This window comes from Melanostigma gelatinosum, assembly GCF_949748355.1.
Source record: "Melanostigma gelatinosum genome assembly, chromosome: 3".
Taxonomy (NCBI): domain Eukaryota; kingdom Metazoa; phylum Chordata; class Actinopteri; order Perciformes; family Zoarcidae; genus Melanostigma; species Melanostigma gelatinosum.
In genome coordinates, this window is record NC_136636.1 from 18,264,506 (window position 1) to 18,282,669 (window position 18,164).

Sequence of the window (18,164 nt, forward strand, 5' to 3'; positions counted from 1 at the left end):
TCTCGTTTACACATTGAAGCATAGATGAGAGAAACACACCTCTGCTCTACGCTTCTCATGTGTGCCTGAGTTAGTATATTCAGAGACTGTTGTGCATCACTACAGGTGCTTCAATACTACTAAAGATTTGGATCATATAATTACTGCACATTCACCAAATCCAAAACACAAGTCAGTGGTTCATTTTAAACAATTCCCACAGTTTTGATTTTCTATTGTATTGCATTAGAATTTGGAATTAAATTTGAATAATGCTTTTTCAAATAACCCTAACACAGTAATTTTGGTTCTGGGGCTTGAGCCAACCATGCTGATTAGGAGTTGTTGTATTTCCGTACGTAGTGGAAGCACACTCACACAAATAAGCAACCCCCCCCCCCCCCCCCCCCCCCCCCCTCCCGCTGGACTGAAAAGGGAGAGCGCTCAGGCAAGAGGCTGAAAAGGGAGAGTGACAGTGGTCTATCTGCTGTCTCCCATCTGGGTGTCAGTCTCCGGTTTCGCTCAGGGGCTCAGATAAGATCCGGACACAATAGGGACAGCTATTAAAATTCAAACTACCAGAGAGTGTCATGAAATAGTCATGACAGGTAAGGGAAATCTACACATGCTTGTGTGCCCCTTAATATCTGTCTGCTTGGAACTGCGGGTCAAATACAATGCCAGGGGCACGGCAAGAGCGGTGCCGATTATTGTGTGGGGCTAATGCCAAATAAATGTAATATAAACTACTACTACATTATTAACTATAATAACTCTGCATTATTCAAAATCATTTTGGAAACATATTTGTACATCACTATGAAATGTATTTGTAATGGTTGAAATCATACAGCACACTGCAATTGCAATAGGAGTTTATGAACTCTAACACTGTTGGGAAATTACAGTGGAGAGTTGAAAGAGTATTGATCTCTGCTTGTGCTGTGCAGTAGCACTTTGATTGAACTGTAATGAGACCGAGTCCATGAAACCTCATGCTGCACAAATGGATGCATCTCCTTTAATATTCCTGACCTGAAACAGATGTACTTACACGGTAGTCAACACAATCGATTTTTCCACACGCCACAAATGTAAGAACTGTCAGGGTCATATGTCTGTACTGTAAAGACATTTTTAAATACTACTACCACTAGTAGTACCCATTCCGGTTGTTTATGCATGACTTTTACGGAAAAAAAACATTGCTACATTTCTGTATTGTTACTTTTACTAAAGTAAAGGATCTGAATACGTCTTTCACCACTGATGGTTTGATCAAAGGTTACGCAAAAATTCACCAATGAAGATTCTGTTAAATCTGAAGCTGCTGCACTGTATGTATTCTCTGGATACAATTGCAATCACTGACTAACACTGTCACAAGAGACAGGAGAAGCTGAAATGATGTGTTTGCACATTAGGCAGTGTCTGATTTTGGTGCTTTGATCCTGATCCGTTGGGTAAGTGTGACTATCTCTGTGGCAGTATACTTGTAAGACTAAGCAGGCTTAGTTGCTGCTTCCTTTATGCCCATGGGCAAGGAATTGTATTTTAAGGGTTCAGAAAAGGTAAAATTCTAAGTCAGAACAAGACAGCGTCTGTTCCTCTTTTCTGCTGCTACCGGGACGTTATGGATCATTTTTCCACAGCATGTGTAAACTCAAAGTTGAAAGAAAGCTGCTCTGTGCCTTCAAGCAAGGCAGGGCTAGATCTGGTCCAAGACTGTATCTGTTTATGTGCCCTTGAGAGAAGAATGCTGTCTGTCTGTGTTGGCAGCCCTGGTACCCCCCTTGGTCTGCCCCACGGCGGGAGAAGACAGAGCAGAGAGGTCAACTCAGGGAAAGAGCTGACATGGAGAGAAAGGAGCCGGCTATAGCCCCGGACTCTGCATATTCAGCTAACAGCATCGCCCCGCCTGTCAACTTGCTATCCATACTCCCGGCTTCCAGCAGCCAGTTCAAATCCAGGACATTCCAGAGAACAAGAGCTGAATGTATATATACAACAATGACCTGGGACAGAGAAGCATTTGGAGATGTCAGTTTCTGGCACTGTATTTTTGAGCAATTCGCTTATCTGCGGACAGACTTTCCAGACAGAGGTGGGCTGGTGGTCTGATGGTAGAATGGGGGGCTTGGAGCAAGACCATACTCCCCCACCTGCATCGTACACTGCAAGACATGTCAATATGTACATAAAATGTATAGTTTCAGATGAAAAATAAGGATAGAGAATGTTACTACACTTTGAGGAAATATGAAAAGAGCTGAGCTGTTATCCGCTATAGGACACAACTGAGCCAGAAAGTGTTTTGATCCGGTGGGGAGTCGTAGCAGCTACAGGGATCAGACTACCGGCACTGGAGTTTGAACTGGCTGAATTCGAGTTGCTACAGAGGCTCGTCCTGGTTTTGCATTTAAATTCAGCTCTTGACAGTTGTAAGTTTAAGGATTGTACCAGTTTTTCTGTGATCGTTTTCTTTGTTCAATGTTAAGTACTCAAACTGCCTCTTTGACTTCTTGTTTTGGTGATTTGTTTTGGAGAGAGCATTGGTTGTCCTTGCTTGGTTTGAACCACTTGTTTGTTGGATGAATATGTTCTTAATAATGTTACGGTCACCATGCCCTAGTCATTTTAATATGACAGACTACAGTTTAAAAGAAGAGAGCTGTGAAATTGATTTGGAATGATTAAATATAAATTGTCTGAAATAAATAAAAGTAGACCTTTAAAAAACAATGTATCTATTGAACTGTGTAATAATGTGTTGCTTAATTTATTTCAGGATTTATTTCATAGACATTAATTCATTCTTAAAATAAATGGTATTCCATACAAGATTAGATCATAGTAAATTAATATCAATGTGAGAATTGTAGGTACTTCTTTCACTATACTTTCAAAGTTGACTGAGCATAGATGTTGTTTATTCAGCACTGGATTGCTTAACAGTCAGTTTCATATCTGGACTCTACCAAGAAAACCACGCCTAATTTGTTTACATTTTCAGTCATGCCTACTGAGTGCCAATCCGTACACTGGTAGTATTCTACACTCAGACAGACTGTATACTGTTGTGAGTCAGCACCAGGCTCCATGGGAGCAGGCCAGTACAGTCTGGTTTTTGGCATCTGTCCTTTTAATTCAGTCAGGCATCTCTAGGGACAGCTGACTTCACTGCCAGCCATGTCCAGCATCCGTGTGTGTGTGTGTGTGTGTGTGTGTGTGCACGTACTACTGGGATTGTGCGAATGTGGTACTCCTTCTCTAGCTCATCTGATTCTCCTATAACTTCTATAACTGGTATATTTGTCACAAGGGAAATCAATGTGGTGTAGTGGCTTGAGCTGATATGCTCCACTATTGATTGAAAGAGATACAGTTTCAAGATATATTGCACATTCAAGGGAAATTTGACGAACAAACATTTGACTTGCTCTAGACTAGGGATGCCTTTCAGTGGACATCTAATGGATATAACTTTCGTTTCAGTCAAATACCTTGTTTAATCCCTGACTGGGAAACCAGCCCACAGTGTATTTCTCCAGAGACAGTAATCAAACCCTCATATAAAAGCCTTAGGATTTGAGAAGTGATTGCACTTCACAAAATGTCCCAGCTGATTTGGCCATTCGCCATGATCATTTTTAACACACACCTGCTCATCATTTTGTATTTTACGGCATTTAAAAATCGACACAGCTTTGCAAGAAGGTACTTTGTAGTGAGACATGGAAAAAGCTTCATCAATGGTGAATACATAGATCTGTGGCAGAAGATAACCACTTATTTTACTTTTGTGTGTTAGATCTTAAAGCATCAACAAAACGTTTACTGACCATTAATAAAATCAGGAGTTTTTAAAGACATACCAAAGACATTTATCCACTGAACCGCTCCTTAACACTTCTGCACATTCCCTTCCAAGTAAATGTTCTTAATATTGCATTTAGAGTACTATTATCGAGTGATTGACCAAGCTACTGCTTAGACACTGCCTCAAGGTCACTGCTACTACACTGCAGCAGAACACCTGTGTGAGTAGTGGTGTGTGTGTGTGTGTGTCCATGATATGGTTGTGCTCTCTCGCAGAGCAAAATGGCTGGATATCATTGATAATCTTTCCTCTGAGAGCTAGTTCTCTCGCCTCTTCACTGCCTCCTATTTCATTCTCTCTCTTTTTCTAACTCTTCTATCTCTTCTACGGAGTCACTAGGGGCGGGGAGGAGAGGCGAAGGCAGAGAGGAGAGGAGGAGAGGAGGAGCAGAAGGAGTTGCAGAGCAGAATAAAATGCCCTTAATAAAGAGATGGCTGCTCCATGTGAGAGATCCCTTGTGGGATAGAGATTAAATAGACTGCGTCAGAGGGGAACACGCTCGTGGTGCTGCGACTGGGATGGAGGGAGGAAAAGAAGGGGAGCAAGGAGGAGAGGCGGGACGAGGAACAAACAGACGTGAAGAATGAAGAAGAGGAAAATGAACAACAGGGTTGAGATTAGAAGAAGAGAATGTGCAGAAATGTAGCAGCACACAGACTGAAATGTGGACTTTATTGCAAGGGAGGGATAAAATAAATATTAGAAGGAAAACAGGTAGGAGGTGGGTGTGAATGAAGGAACATGAGAAAGAAAGGAGATGAAATGGGAGAGGTGTTTCAACCAGACACTGCAGACACAGAGATGATAAGAGAGAGATGGAGAGAAGAAGATAGAGAGAAGGTGAGAAAAGGTGGATGACAGATGAGTGGGGCAAACTGTTTCATGAGATATGTATAGAATTCTTAAAGGCCTCGTCATGCAGCACAAAACAAAATGTGTGAGATGTGGGAGGAATAGAGTTCAGCAGGGATGACGTAGTTTTGTAGGCCAACCCGGAAGAGACAAAAAGCAAATGGGATTTTTCCATTTAATTTGGGATTATTAAATAATAATTATAGAAAATAAACTCTGTAGCGAACACATTTTTATGATACTCGTTTGTTACACGTTTTGTTCAGCAAGATCATCTTCATGATTGACCATGTGATTTATGAAGTGTCAATAAAATCGCCAGAAGAAAAACGCTAAAAGGTATAAATTGACTACACCACGGTTGCATGACTTCACATCATAACCACTAAGTTGAATGAGGACTAGTTTTGTGCCGTTTTGTCGTCTCATTTAGCCACTTATTAGCAAACGCCTTTTTTACGACAAGTAAAAGTTTAAAAATGAATATCTATTAAGCATGTGTTAACCGCAGAACTTACTTAAGGCATCTAACCAAAACCCCATCAAAAAAAAACATTGAATTTGACAATAAGGGAACCGGAAGAGCAAAAAGGCTCATTTCCAGGATCAATGCTATACAATGCTGTACAATGCTATGTATGATACTGGATGGACAATGGTATCTGCAAGAGGAGGTAAGAGAATAATGCAAAAGAATAAAAATACATAGAAAACTGTTACTCATTTTTATACATCTAACCATCATCCCATCTTCTCGCTTTCTCCTGCTACACCTCCATTTTTTTTCTTTTTGTTCTCAACCGAATAATTTCTGCCAACCATACACATACTGTACATGCTGTCCCTCTCATCTGTGTCCCTGGCATCAACACGTGTCGTATAAATCAATGGTTACAGATCAATATGTTTATACAGTGTTTTCGACACTATGAGGTGTGTGTGTGTGTGTGTGTGTGTGTGTGTGTGTGTGTGTGTGTGTGTGTGTGTGTGTGTGTGTGTGTGTGTGTGTGTGTGTGTGTAGAGACATTTAGGGTGTGGTGTTGCTGTGTGTGTGTGTGGTATCTAACATTCGGATAAACAAGTCAAGTGTTCGCCCTCAGCGGAAAAACGGTTAACACAAGAACCATCAACAACCTCCTCACATGAGAAATACAAGCATTGTTGTGACATATCATCCGATCACCATCCTATTCTGTCATTTCTCTCTCATTACTGCCACAAACAGCAATGCAGGGGCATTCCCCCCCCAAAATAACCTGTCTTCAATCAACTGATGGTCAACTGCATTTCTGTAAGCCATTGTTTCCTACTTGTCAAAGCCTAGTGTGCTGTCATCTTAATGACAAAATATTTGTTTCAACAAAGAAAAAACATATTAATACAATTTAAAAAAATCAAATCTCCATTGTGGTACGATGTGTTTTAATATTTTGTGGGACAAAAGGAAGTTTGGAAATAGTGTGCTACTTTTCCAGCACGATTACATTGTTAGAAACTCAAGTGAGAGTGGAAGAGAGGGATGATGAAGGTTATAGATGTAGAGCAGGTCTATTCAGGCTACGCTGTACACTGGCCCACTGGGATACCCGCGATCGACCAGCACACCGAAATAGAAATGGGAGCAGAGGAGAGAGAGAATGGAGGAGAAGTGAGGTGTGGTGATACAGAAGAATGGGAGGTAGAGAGACAGAGAAGGATGAAGGGCAGGTGGAGGGGTTGATGAGGAGGAGGTCTGAAGGGGACAAGAAGGAGACGGAGGGAGGCAAGATGATTTAAGTGAGAAGACAGCCATAATATCAACTTCCCCATCAGGAGGTGGGAACAAATATTTGATCTATTCCGTTTTGAAGTTTTCTTGTAAAGGAATGGTTTGCAGATCAAATACACTTTGGCTTTTTTTGGCTACATGTCCGAAGAGCAGATCATGAGTCAGTCATCAATAGCACATGTAGCAAATTCAGAATGCTTTGCAGAATGTTTCTACTCAGAGCAAAACATCAAACTGAGCAAAAACTGACCCAGAATCTGAAAGTGAACGAATGTATGCTGCAGAATGAACTTCCTGATTTCTACAAAATCTCATTTGCTGTTAGCAGCGTGAGAGTTGTGGCAGCGTGTTTCATTCCAAAAAATGCACCATGGGAGTCGTAGTTGACCTTTGTCCGTACATTTTATGTGCACAGACTTAAACCTTAAGACTTAAGATCCAGATATTTTCCAACACAGTTGCTCATCTTTTGTGCTGATTATTTAACTGTGACAGTTTCATGCCCATCAAAGCCTGAACAAAGCCTGCAATTGTCTACATAGAAAATTTACGAGACTTTCAGAGCTATGAGTAACTGAAATAACTCCTCTTAACTTTAGAATCTGAAGAAGAGGAGAAAAAAAGGTGGATGGGAGCTAAGGTGTTGGTGTAAATATAATTTACCTGGAATGCATAACCATTGCCATTTCAGCCAGGATACAGATTCGATGTATACATTTCAGGAATACGTTTTTTATATTCGGTTGGAGATCATTACATTTGAAATGTAGTTTTGGTGTGATTGAAATGCTGGTAAGAATAGGGTATGGACTTAATCAAAAGCTGCTGGTATGAAACTGTCTGGAGGTAGGGGGGAGGGGATGTCGAGGGAGATTTGTAGGTGGTGGAGGTGAAGGGTGTGTATGTGCAGTGGGAGTCAAATCAGTAGAACTGGCGTCCAAGGGGGGATGAAGAGAATATGGAGGTATAAGAAGACTGAAATGGGAAGTGGTGATATTGGCAAAGAGATATTAGACATAAAAGTGTGAGGGTGAGGATATGACGTTGGGGTATCTCAGCCCCAGGCTGGTTTTAATATAATATTGCCAATTCAAAGTTGCTGCTGTATTAATTCGAATTTAGTTCTCTCTCTCTGCAGCATGCATAAGAAGGTACTTCATTCCATCACCTTGGTGTGTAAAGTCATGATGAGCAACTCTGCAGACAGAGAACTGAAAAGAAAAAGAAAGGCCGATCTTGTTGCTGGTTCGTGTTCTGCTTTGGACAATCATACAGTACTATTAAGTGGACTGGATACAGTTAAAAAAGTCCCCAAATGGATTGGTATTATATACAATTTCGTGAAAGCTTGTGGTGATGCATGTTTTAAAACATTCACTCCTTCATTTCCAAATTGTTTAAACACAATTATCACTCCTGCCTTCCCTTTCTCACAACATCAAAGAACATTGATGTCCTGAGCACCTCTTCCTCCTCTCAACCATCGAGGAATGTCTCTGCCCTGAGCACTCTCCTACAGTTACACTGCGAGCACCTACCAACCCTGCTTCCCCCTGTCTCAAGAGAAGCTGGTCTGTTTTTGGAAACTAAGCTGCAGCCTGCCTGACATCCCATCTGGCCCCTGAATGACTCAAAGCATTCACCCTGCTGGCTGCCTGAGGGAAACGCTAGCTTTTTCACCCCACAGTCACCTACAAGGCAACACACAGGTAACTGCATCCTGAGTGAAGGCAATCACTGTGGGTTCGGACATTGTCCATCCATTAGGGTCATGAAACCTTTCAAAAATTGATAAACATAATAATGCCTGAAGAAATGTGAAGCTTCCTGAAACATTTAGATTGTTTCCCCCAAACTGTGGCGCTATTCTCTTTCCTTTATAGCCATCATGTGTATAATGTGCATCCTGTGTGCATTTATTGATGCAGTCCTCAATCTTTCACATGTTTTCCAACTACTCTGCTTGGAAATGGAGTGATCCCCTTACTCTAACCGTAAGTCATATCTATAAAATGTCCTCTGCTTTCTTTTCAAACTTGGACAGTTTCATGTACTGTAGCAACAATGTAGCATAAGCCTGGTGCCAGACGCATCTATAAATGCATGTGGTCGAGAGTGCAAACCCTTCACTGGTTTCCTTTCTATACCTACAGAGCCATTATGAATTCATGCTGAATAATGGGCTAGCCATTCATGAACTGTTCGTATCATGTGAAAGTGCTGGCACCGGCTACAGTATGCGTGGCTATCAAGCGTGCTTAAGGCCTCTTACCATCAAACACACGTACACATTACACACAGGACACATGGTGACAGCAAACAATGCCGAATACCTTCGAGGATAATTACCAAGATCATATTTCGGAGGTAACATATGTTCTGTGGAGCGCCCACGCGCCACACAAAGGGAACCCGCACGACATAAACACAGAAACACCCGGGATCACTAATGCAAATAGCGCCAGATGCCATCACTCTGTTTCCAATGAGCGAATCTTTTTTTTTTTGAGTTAATGCACTTAATCATAACAATTAATATTCATATGATGAGAGGAGAGGAGCATCCTGCTTGTTAACAGGTGGGCAAGATCTCACCCAAAATGTGGCAAACTTAAATGGTTTTGCCCCTTGAAAATGGTGACAAACAATAATATGGAAGCACCTCATTTATACCAATTGTACCATTTTTGAATCCAATAAATGCCAAAATAATTAATAGCATAAACACAATGAGCCATATTTTTTTCTTCATTTCTCTTATCTTTTTATCATTATTATTTTAGCCATTGGCTACAATGTTGCACTGTGATCCAGAATAATGTCAGTGTTGAAGTTTATAATTGAAACGAATGCACTGCAAACATTGAATATAAACATTTTGAATGTTTTAAATGAGCTATAGCGTGTAATTATGTGCCAAAAGTGCTCGCCCCTCAATGTCAGAGATAGTGTTTCACATACGGTGGCACTGTTGAAAGGCTCAACAAATCAGATTACCCGGATCAGAAAGCATGTTAATTCTAACAATATTCCTGTTTCAGTATCATGAGTTGAATTACATTCATTTTTAGTTTTAATCAAAGTCTGAAAGCTGAAATCCTGGAAGTGTTTAACACGTTAAAATAAATAATGTTTGTGAATCTAATCAGGTAGCTCATGAGAATGGGACAACGAATTATAATTGTATGATTGTTATGATCAATTTTATTGCTAGTTTAAATTCAGTTTCATGTTACGTATCGCTGTAACACTGCAGGCATTCTTCCACACTAATGTTGCAAATATGGTGACGAGCAATAGACACCGCATCCCTTAACTGAAGCGGTGTCTATCAGTGTTTCATTCTATTCAATCGCATTTTGATTTGCTCTTTATGCACTCTTTGTTTCGAATCGGGAGATTCTGTGAATCTATCTACTTAACTCTGCCAGGTATTACCACCAGCTGACCTAAAAGCGGTGCTATTGGATGACTCGACCTGGGAACAAAATCTTCTGTGGCTATCAGCCAATAAGGTTACAGATTACCTCTGATGTCACACAGGTGACACTGCCTGGATACTAATCAATGGTCCCTACATCAGGGGAGGTGGGTGATTTTAATACTGTTATAAATATTCCATACACAGCTGAAGCTATTAGAAAGGTCTGTTTTTGTTTGCTCTCTCTACTGCAGCTGTGGACGAAGCAACAGATAATCCTACCTGTATGCACTATGTGGAAAAGGTCAAGGATGGGCCATTTAACAGTAGATATCTGCAGAAATATTTTAATAAACGGCAGGTATGAAATATGCACTGTATTTTTTAAATGTTTCACTGAAAATAAATAAATATTCATTGTTATTATTGTGCTTGGAGCTCTTTCATTCCACTCATGACCAGTCCATATTTGTGGACGCCACAGCACATCCCACGTGGCCAAAACCTCTGCCGTGTTGCCCTAGAGACCGGCTCCTTAATACGGCTACGGCTGATTGGTTGACGCGGTGGGAGAATGACAAGGATGTGTGTGTGTGTGTGTGTATGTGTGTGTGTGTGTGTGTATGTGAGTGTGTGTGTGTATGTGTGTGTGTGCGTGTGTGTGTGTGCGTGTGTGTGTGTGCGTGTGTGTATGTGTGTGTGTGTGTGTGTTGGTTGTGGGGGGCTTGTATGGAGGAAGGAGAGTGAGGGGGGCCTAAACTGTCCAGAGAGATTTCTATGCATACTAAACAGGTCTAACCCTAGCTGGCTGAAATGAATTGTCATTCGTCCCTTCAAACAGGACTCCCTCCCTTGTCTGCTGTGCTGATACTGTGCTTCCGCATTCCTCCAGGTGCTTTACAGGGTTTCTGTGCTTTTACAAATTATTTTTACATCAAATTAAGCAGGTGGGCCGAGTGTATAATGATGCATATTCAAACTAAAAGTAAATACAATGAAAATCTACCATCAACCTGATGAGATCCCTCATACGACAGTATAGCGCACATATAGTCACATGCACACCCAAGCACATACACAGACAAGGACCGGAACTCACCTTCTGTGGGTGAGGTTCTCAGTCGTTTGCAGAGACCCTCTACGCCCGCGTAGTCCTCCTGGATTTTGACAACCGCCTCTGGGCCACGCAGCTCCATCAACGAGCGAAGCTCCATGACCGAGCAGCCGAAGGCTGCCGCATGGTTCTCCTCATTTCTTTGGTTCTTGGCATAAAAATCGCTGTTGGACATGTCCCCCATGATGGCAGCTAGTCAAGTCAGTTAGATTAGTGTTTGTTATTGCTTATAGATCAATCAAAAAGCTTGCACAAGAGATGAGCTCAGTCTCATCCCCAAAAAAATCCAAAATAGGTATCAAGCAGGCAAAGACAACCAAAAAAAAAGAAAAAGAATGCCACTGGCAGGTAAAGTAGGCAGATAGAGAGATTAAAAAAAAGGGGAAGGGGGGGAATCCGAGGGGATCAATCGATGAGCAGCTTCTCTGTTTCAGGAGTGACTGTCAGATATCGGCAGACCAAAAACCATTAGAGAGAAGAAACAGAAGAGGAGAAAGACCAGCAGAGAACAAGGAGAGGAGGGGATGACGAAACACAAGTGGGGAGCATCCAGGTGAGTGTTGGACAGCCCCAGTGGTCAGGTCCTGAGAAGGGCAATGATGGCGGTTGAAAGTCCTGTCGGTCTCAGGCTCACCACGGCTGCAGTCCAGACCCGCTCCATGTGTGGCTTCCCATTGCTGCTATTCTGCTGTTGCCTCCGCTGCCTCTCTGTCTCTACATGGTGGTCCTCCCCATCACTGCTACAGAAAGAGAGAGAGAGGGAGAACAAGAAAGAGAGAGAGAGAGAGCGAGAGAGAGAGAGAGAGAGAGAGAGAGAGAGAGAGAGAGAGAGAGAGAGAGAGAGAGAGAGAGGGAGGGGGGGCGAATTCGAGAGATGAATTCAAAGAGGACAGAAGGTGAGGGAGGAGCAGGGAGAAAGACAGAGCACAAGAAATGAGTGTTGCGTTCTCAGGTCAGGGGTGAATGCAGCGGTAGATGGTGCACGGCTGAGAGACAGCCTCTCCTGGCTGCTGCAGTAACTATGGCTCGGCTGTCTCTATCTACTGCTGCTGCTGCTGTTGTTGCTACTGGTGCTGCGAAACTCATCGTGAGGACACACCGACTGCCAAAGAGAGAGAGTGAGAGAGAGAACGTGAGAGATAGAGAGAGGGAGAGAGAGAAAGGGATGTGAAAGAGAGGGAGGGCGGAGAGAAGAGGATGCTCCTTTCTGGTGCAGAGCGGAGAGGAGTTGTGCGCGGGCGGGAGGCTGGGGCTGCTCTGACGACAAAGCGGAGAGGAAGCACGTAACGCTGCGCTGTCACAGGGAGGATGGGCTGAGCTGAAGAGGTGCTGCTGTCTCACCTCTAGTTCTCTCTCATTCTACAGTAAGTGATCTCTCCTATGCAGTCACTCTAGCTCAGCAATCCCTTCCTCTCCGCCTGTTGCCTTGTCATGCCCTGCATTAATGATTCCCCTCCATGTCGCTGCATTTGTTGCTGCTGAAGTAAAGAAAAAAATCTAATTTATAATTCTATGACAACTTAGATAATTTCCTGCAACCTCTGGACACAATTAGTATCCTTTTTTGAAGCAATCACTCATGGTTTAATAGGCAGTTGGTAGTATTTTCAGCACTAGGACTCAAAGTGCTCAGGTTCATTGTAATAAAGTAACATGTCCCCCAGTGCAATGCTGTGGCTCATTGTTGTGTTTTTAATAGTGCTTAGACAACATTAGAGGCCTGTGGCACTGAAGAATAGGCAGCACCAGCAATACTTGTTGAAGTCATCAAGTCTTTGTTGAGTTTTCTCATTATCTAGCCAATTCCAAACAAACACGTAATGTCACAATACAATGCACAAAACACTTGGTATAGTCAGTTAAATTCAGCCAAGACCACAACAGCAGCATGGCCGGCTGCTCCATTCATTAAAAAAAATGACAAAATCATACAATGACAATGAGTGATTTGGTCATTCATTCTTTGGAGGTCATGAGGGTTTAGGTGCACAGGGCTTTATATCACACACCAAATTCCTATATGTAAAAGGCCAGCATTACCAAGTAATAAAATCTACAACATATCATCTTTATATGTGTAGTCTGAGGTAAATAGAACGTTAAACCAGCCAAGGACAAGTAGCTCCAATGTTGTCCATGTTCCTGAGACTGGAAGTGCATCTGTAACTTTCTACACATTTAAACTACAACAAAGATAATGGAGTTTTTGAAGTTGTCTAACCTTTGTTGGCATGCAGTAAAAATGTCATTGAATGCCTAGGTAACACGGACATGAATACATTATTAATGCCACTGCTAAAAGACGTTTCGTTGTGAAACCATTCCCAGAACCTAGAGAACATGTAGAGAACACTGATGTATACGTGAACAACACAAGGTAGCACGTTACAAGATACAGAGTTTATCAAGCCATCTGTTGTCTGTTTGGAAGTAGCAATGGGAAACCACAGACAGTTCACTTAGCGTCAGATAAAACTCAGCAACACTGACGCAGTGAGCGTGCTCAGATTCTTGGCACTGCTTAATTCGACTGAAACAATCAACCAGGTGTCCGATCGCAATTATCAAGCACGATGATGCGGAGGGGACGAGTACCAGAAACAATCGTGCGTTCGGGATCAGCGGGGCAACAACCTTGTCACAGCAGGGTGGTAAGTGATCCTGCCAACACGTGAACACACATCTGTATCTCCACAGGAACCAGTGCTGTCTGTTAATGAGCTCCAGCCCTTGCTAAAGTTAGACAGCACTGGCAATGTCACCTGGACAAGTGGGGCCTAATAGACCTGCTGTACATTGCTGTAAAGCATTTCCAACAAAGGAAAATGTTAGTTTTTTTCTCAACCAACTGACAATATTTTAAATTGAAGACATTACATATTCTAGCTCAGATGGGTTTTGGATAGTTTCTCCAGTTAATAATAAAAAAAAAAGACGCTGCACTCTTCCACTCAAATCTATCAGAGAAAGTAGCAACATCAGCAAGCTACGCTGTGTGATTCACACTTAAATTAGATTCAAGATGACCACCTTGTCTGCATATCATTCTTTCATCCTTTTCTAATATATTTCTAGCGTGAAAGAAAAGTAAAACTAAATTGTGGAAAGAAATGCCGTATTTTCACCAATATAACGCAGAATGTCGGCGCAGCTCCCTTCATAACATCTGTTCATTTCCCCACCATGTAAGGCGGCGCGTTTCACATTATCATGTTGGCTGGTGACTGGTAGTGGCGGTGTTATGTTCTGCTGGCGTGTTGCTGCCTATTTTTAAATTACAATGACATGTGCAGGAGTAGAGAGATTGAGATTTTGGGGGGGCAGTGGGAAGAATGTAGATAGAAAAAGACAACAGTTGAAAGATGGAAGAAGCTGGAGACCAAAGGACAGGTCTAACAAAGGTAATACAGAATGATGGAATAAAGAGGGGTAAGCATAGAAAGAGCAAGGCGAAAGGTAAGCTAGAGGTTGAAATGCACTGCTGAAGCCTGAGCTGAGTAACTTCATTTCTTCCTTTTTTCTATAGTGTAAATGCACATGCAACACATAGACACACCAACATGCATATATGTACACATAATATATTTTCTCTTTTCTTGAAAAAGCAAGGCAGCTCTAGAACTTTTGTTTGAATAAAATCAGATAAAACCACGATAAAGGCAGTGTGTCAAAATGGTTCTAATGCTAAACAGTTTGAACATCCGAGGGTGAGTTAAGCATTGGGGATATGGAGCGCTCCATGATTTTGTTGTCATCTTGCAAATTTCCCTCATCGTCTTTGTACCCGTCTGTCTGTCATCCTGCTAACCCGTCTATCTGTAGCGGACTAAAACACTTCCCTGCTGTGCTATTCTTCTGTCTACCTCCCTGCCTACGTGCCAGTCTGTCTGCATAATTGTTGGCATGCTCCCCATGGGTTGACAGTGAGTAATGAGTAACATTTGATCAAAGACTTAAGGAGAAAGGGTAGATTTTGCAATAATGAACAGCTTTTTACCTAAAGTGCTAGAATACTTAATTGGACTTTATGAACTCGAACACCATATGGGGACCACATTAAAACGTGAAGTTCCACAGCCAGATGCCAAGACCATCTGACCACCACACTGTATAGTGTTTGCCGTATGACGAAACTACTGACAAAACACAGAGGGATCTACTACAGCTGAGACACAAAAAAGGGCTACTGACATAAAGACAAAGTCAGTCTGTACAGCCAAGAACTTCACTGTAATGAGTTGCTGTAAGTTTGCAGTGGATTTAAAACACAATGACATATTGAATGTCTGTTCTTGTTATTCTTTTATTTGTTGGGAATTAAATGCAAAAGTAGCAGGTTGTATTATCCTTTCTAAATAAACGTTAACATTCTGGCATATCCCGTAAAATGACCGTAAAACCCAGTTATCCTACGATCACATACTGTAATCCAGTATACGGTAAGATACAGTAAAAATGAATGACGGGAGCTGCACCGTAACGACCGATGCAATTGTTTCGAGTGCCATGTTGTAGAATCATGTCTAGTTCATGTGTTTTCGTGGTAGCAAGTAACTCTTGTCTTATTTTTGTTTGACATAAGTTATTAACCGTATCATTTAAAAAAATTGAGACTTTGACATTGCTTTATCCATTTAAGTGTCTAAAATGTGCTACAATGCCACCGAGCAACACTGCAGTACTCATATTTTTGCTTAACAACACTACTAACTATAGCGTCAAGAGAGAGCCTTAAGCTGAATGCCCTAAAATCAAATCTTCAAGCCTTCAAATATTAAAAAATAGTGATAAGACAGGTCAACGGTGACATATTAGTTGAGTGTATATGCTTCTGTTTTTAGCAATCACTGACTGAGGCTGCAGGTACATGGTGTACTTAAAAAAATACAGTGCAGGCAATTTCATGTAATTGTGTCTTGATGACATCACAAATCACAGCCTCTATTCATCTCCAGGAGAGGCTTGTTAAAATGCAGACATAATGTGCAATGTAATATTGTGCATTCTGTCTTAGCATCCATTTGACCTTTAATTATAATTTCTTTATGCCCGGTGAGTCGTCTGCTGGGTCTCTCTTGTTCTGCTCTGTGATTATAAAGAACAAGTATCAATGATGGAACGATGCTCTTCAACGTTTTGCTGCTTTCTCTTTGATGAGAAGTTTCTGGCCTGACAAGCAGTGGGTAGTTTTCCGTCCTCCACATCGAAGCCATGCGCATTCTCCGTGTGTCTGTTACAAAATGTCCTTGAGCACACAGTGAGGCAGAGCTGAGGCAGGAGATGTGCCCACTGCACCACCAGCAGAAGCTGTGGCATACAGCTCCCCCTGCCTGTGATAAAAAAACAGTGCAGGAGACTTCACCGATGACAGAGCTGCTCTGCACACCTGCACGCCCGTAATATCCCATAATAAGATGACAGGCTTACGAATGCTCGAGGGTTTGTATCGTGACATGAAGAGATTCATTTCAAAACGTTTTCAAAAGCATCAGATTGCTTAATTTTAACAAGGTGTTCATGTGAGAGGGAACAAATAACATGAACACCTTACGATGTGATGCAATCGATACACCACCACCACGAAGTACAGCCTCAGAAATGATCAGCAGCAAAAATCAACAGCTCACTGACAAAAAACTCCTCATAGCTTCACAATGGTAGGAATTAGAGCATGACCATCGGATGGGTATATTCGAATGGGAATGCTCTTATAATTGTGTGTCCACTCCTTGTACGACAAAACATTTACAAAGGAAGGGACATGCTGAGTCAGTATGTTAGTTACGCCGCATGGTGTCACAATGCAGAAGGCAGAGATCAGACAAAGGCTTACTTTGACTAAACAGTGTGTTCAAGCACATGCTATGTGTTTCTATGCTGCTTGAGAAGTCACGTAAACTCAATGAACAGAAAGAAAACTTTTACTGTTGTAAAGAGTTTTACATACGTTGAATATAACCTGCACTACACTGTAATGAACCGTTTATAATATCTAATTGTTCATACAAAAAAATGTGGGAAATAAAATAATAAATATCAGCTACGCAGCAGAGGCAGCTACACAAAGCTTTGGGAATCCCCAAACACACGCATACACACATTGGACAGCAGCTGCAATACTGCACTGCAATATCCGAGTGCACACAGAGAGAGAGCGAGAGAGAGAGAGAGAGAGAGAGAGAGAGAGAGAGAGAGAGAGAGAGCGAGAGCGAGAGCGAGAGCGAGAGCGAGAGCGAGAGAGAGAGAGAGAGAGAGAGACAGAGACAGAGACAGAGACAGAGAGAGAGAGAGAGAGAGAGCGAGAGAGAGAGAGAGAGAGAGAGAGAGCGAGAGAGAGAGAGAGAGAGAGAGAGAGCGAGAGCGAGAGAGCGAGAGAGAGAGAGAGAGAGAGAGAGACCCCCACGTGAACTGACATTGTCTCTTAGGTGAATTGTTACTTAACAACCACACAGAGAGCCTTTATTCTTTCAGCCACCATTAGTGCTCTCTAATTGCGTATAAAGCAGCTGTCACGCTAACTAAGCGCAGCAGACAGAGGCTGACGAAGAAAAAGATTATTTTGGAAACCAATGCAGGAGATCCAAGAGGACTGCAGCTCCACATATCAGGCTGAGGAGACGATGAAGCTGAGAGCGGAAAAAAGGAGAGAGAGAGGGATGAGTCAGAGAGAAGGGGAAAGAGAGCGAGGCATGTACGGATACGTGTGTGTGTGTGTGTGTGTGTGTGTGTGTGTGTGTGTGTGTGTGTGTGTGTGTGTGTGTGTGTGTGTGTGTGTGTGTGTGTGTGTGTGTGTGTGTGTGTGTGTGTGTGTGTGTGTGTGTGTGTGTGTGTGTGTGTGTGTGTGTGTGTGTGTGTGTGTGTGTGTGTGTGTGTGTGTGTGTGTGTGTGTGTGTGTGTGTGTGTGTGTGTGTGTGTGTGTGTGTGTGTGTGTGTGTGTGTGTGTGTGTGTGTGTGTGTGTGTGTGAGAGAGAGCTCAGCCGATGTCGGCTTCTAGATAGTGAGGGGGTTTTGAAGAAAAGCAGTTGGCCAGGCAACCCAGACAGCCTCAGGGGTTGCTGTGTGTCACTGCTGAGTGATATTGAGGAGCTACAAAAGTGAGACCAGGTGATTGTGCTCAAGCTGTGAGAGGATGAGGCACTGAGCATTATAA

The 18,164-nt window shown here is 42.3% G+C and overlaps 1 protein-coding gene across 8 annotated transcripts in view; it reads right to left on the bottom strand.

The window, feature by feature from the left end:
* atp2b2 (ATPase plasma membrane Ca2+ transporting 2) overlaps positions 1-11,198 on the bottom strand; it is a gene marked incomplete at its 5' end in the record, with an annotated part of 60,403 nt that extends 49,205 nt beyond the window's left edge. For all 8 annotated transcript variants that reach the window (XM_079265408.1, XM_079265406.1, XM_079265404.1 and 5 more), the window contains one exon: positions 11,000-11,198. In XM_079265408.1, coding sequence (XP_079121534.1) covers positions 11,000-11,198 — 199 coding nt within the window. The remainder of the gene's footprint in view (positions 1-10,999) is intronic.
* Between the last annotated feature and the right edge of the window lie 6,966 nt (positions 11,199-18,164).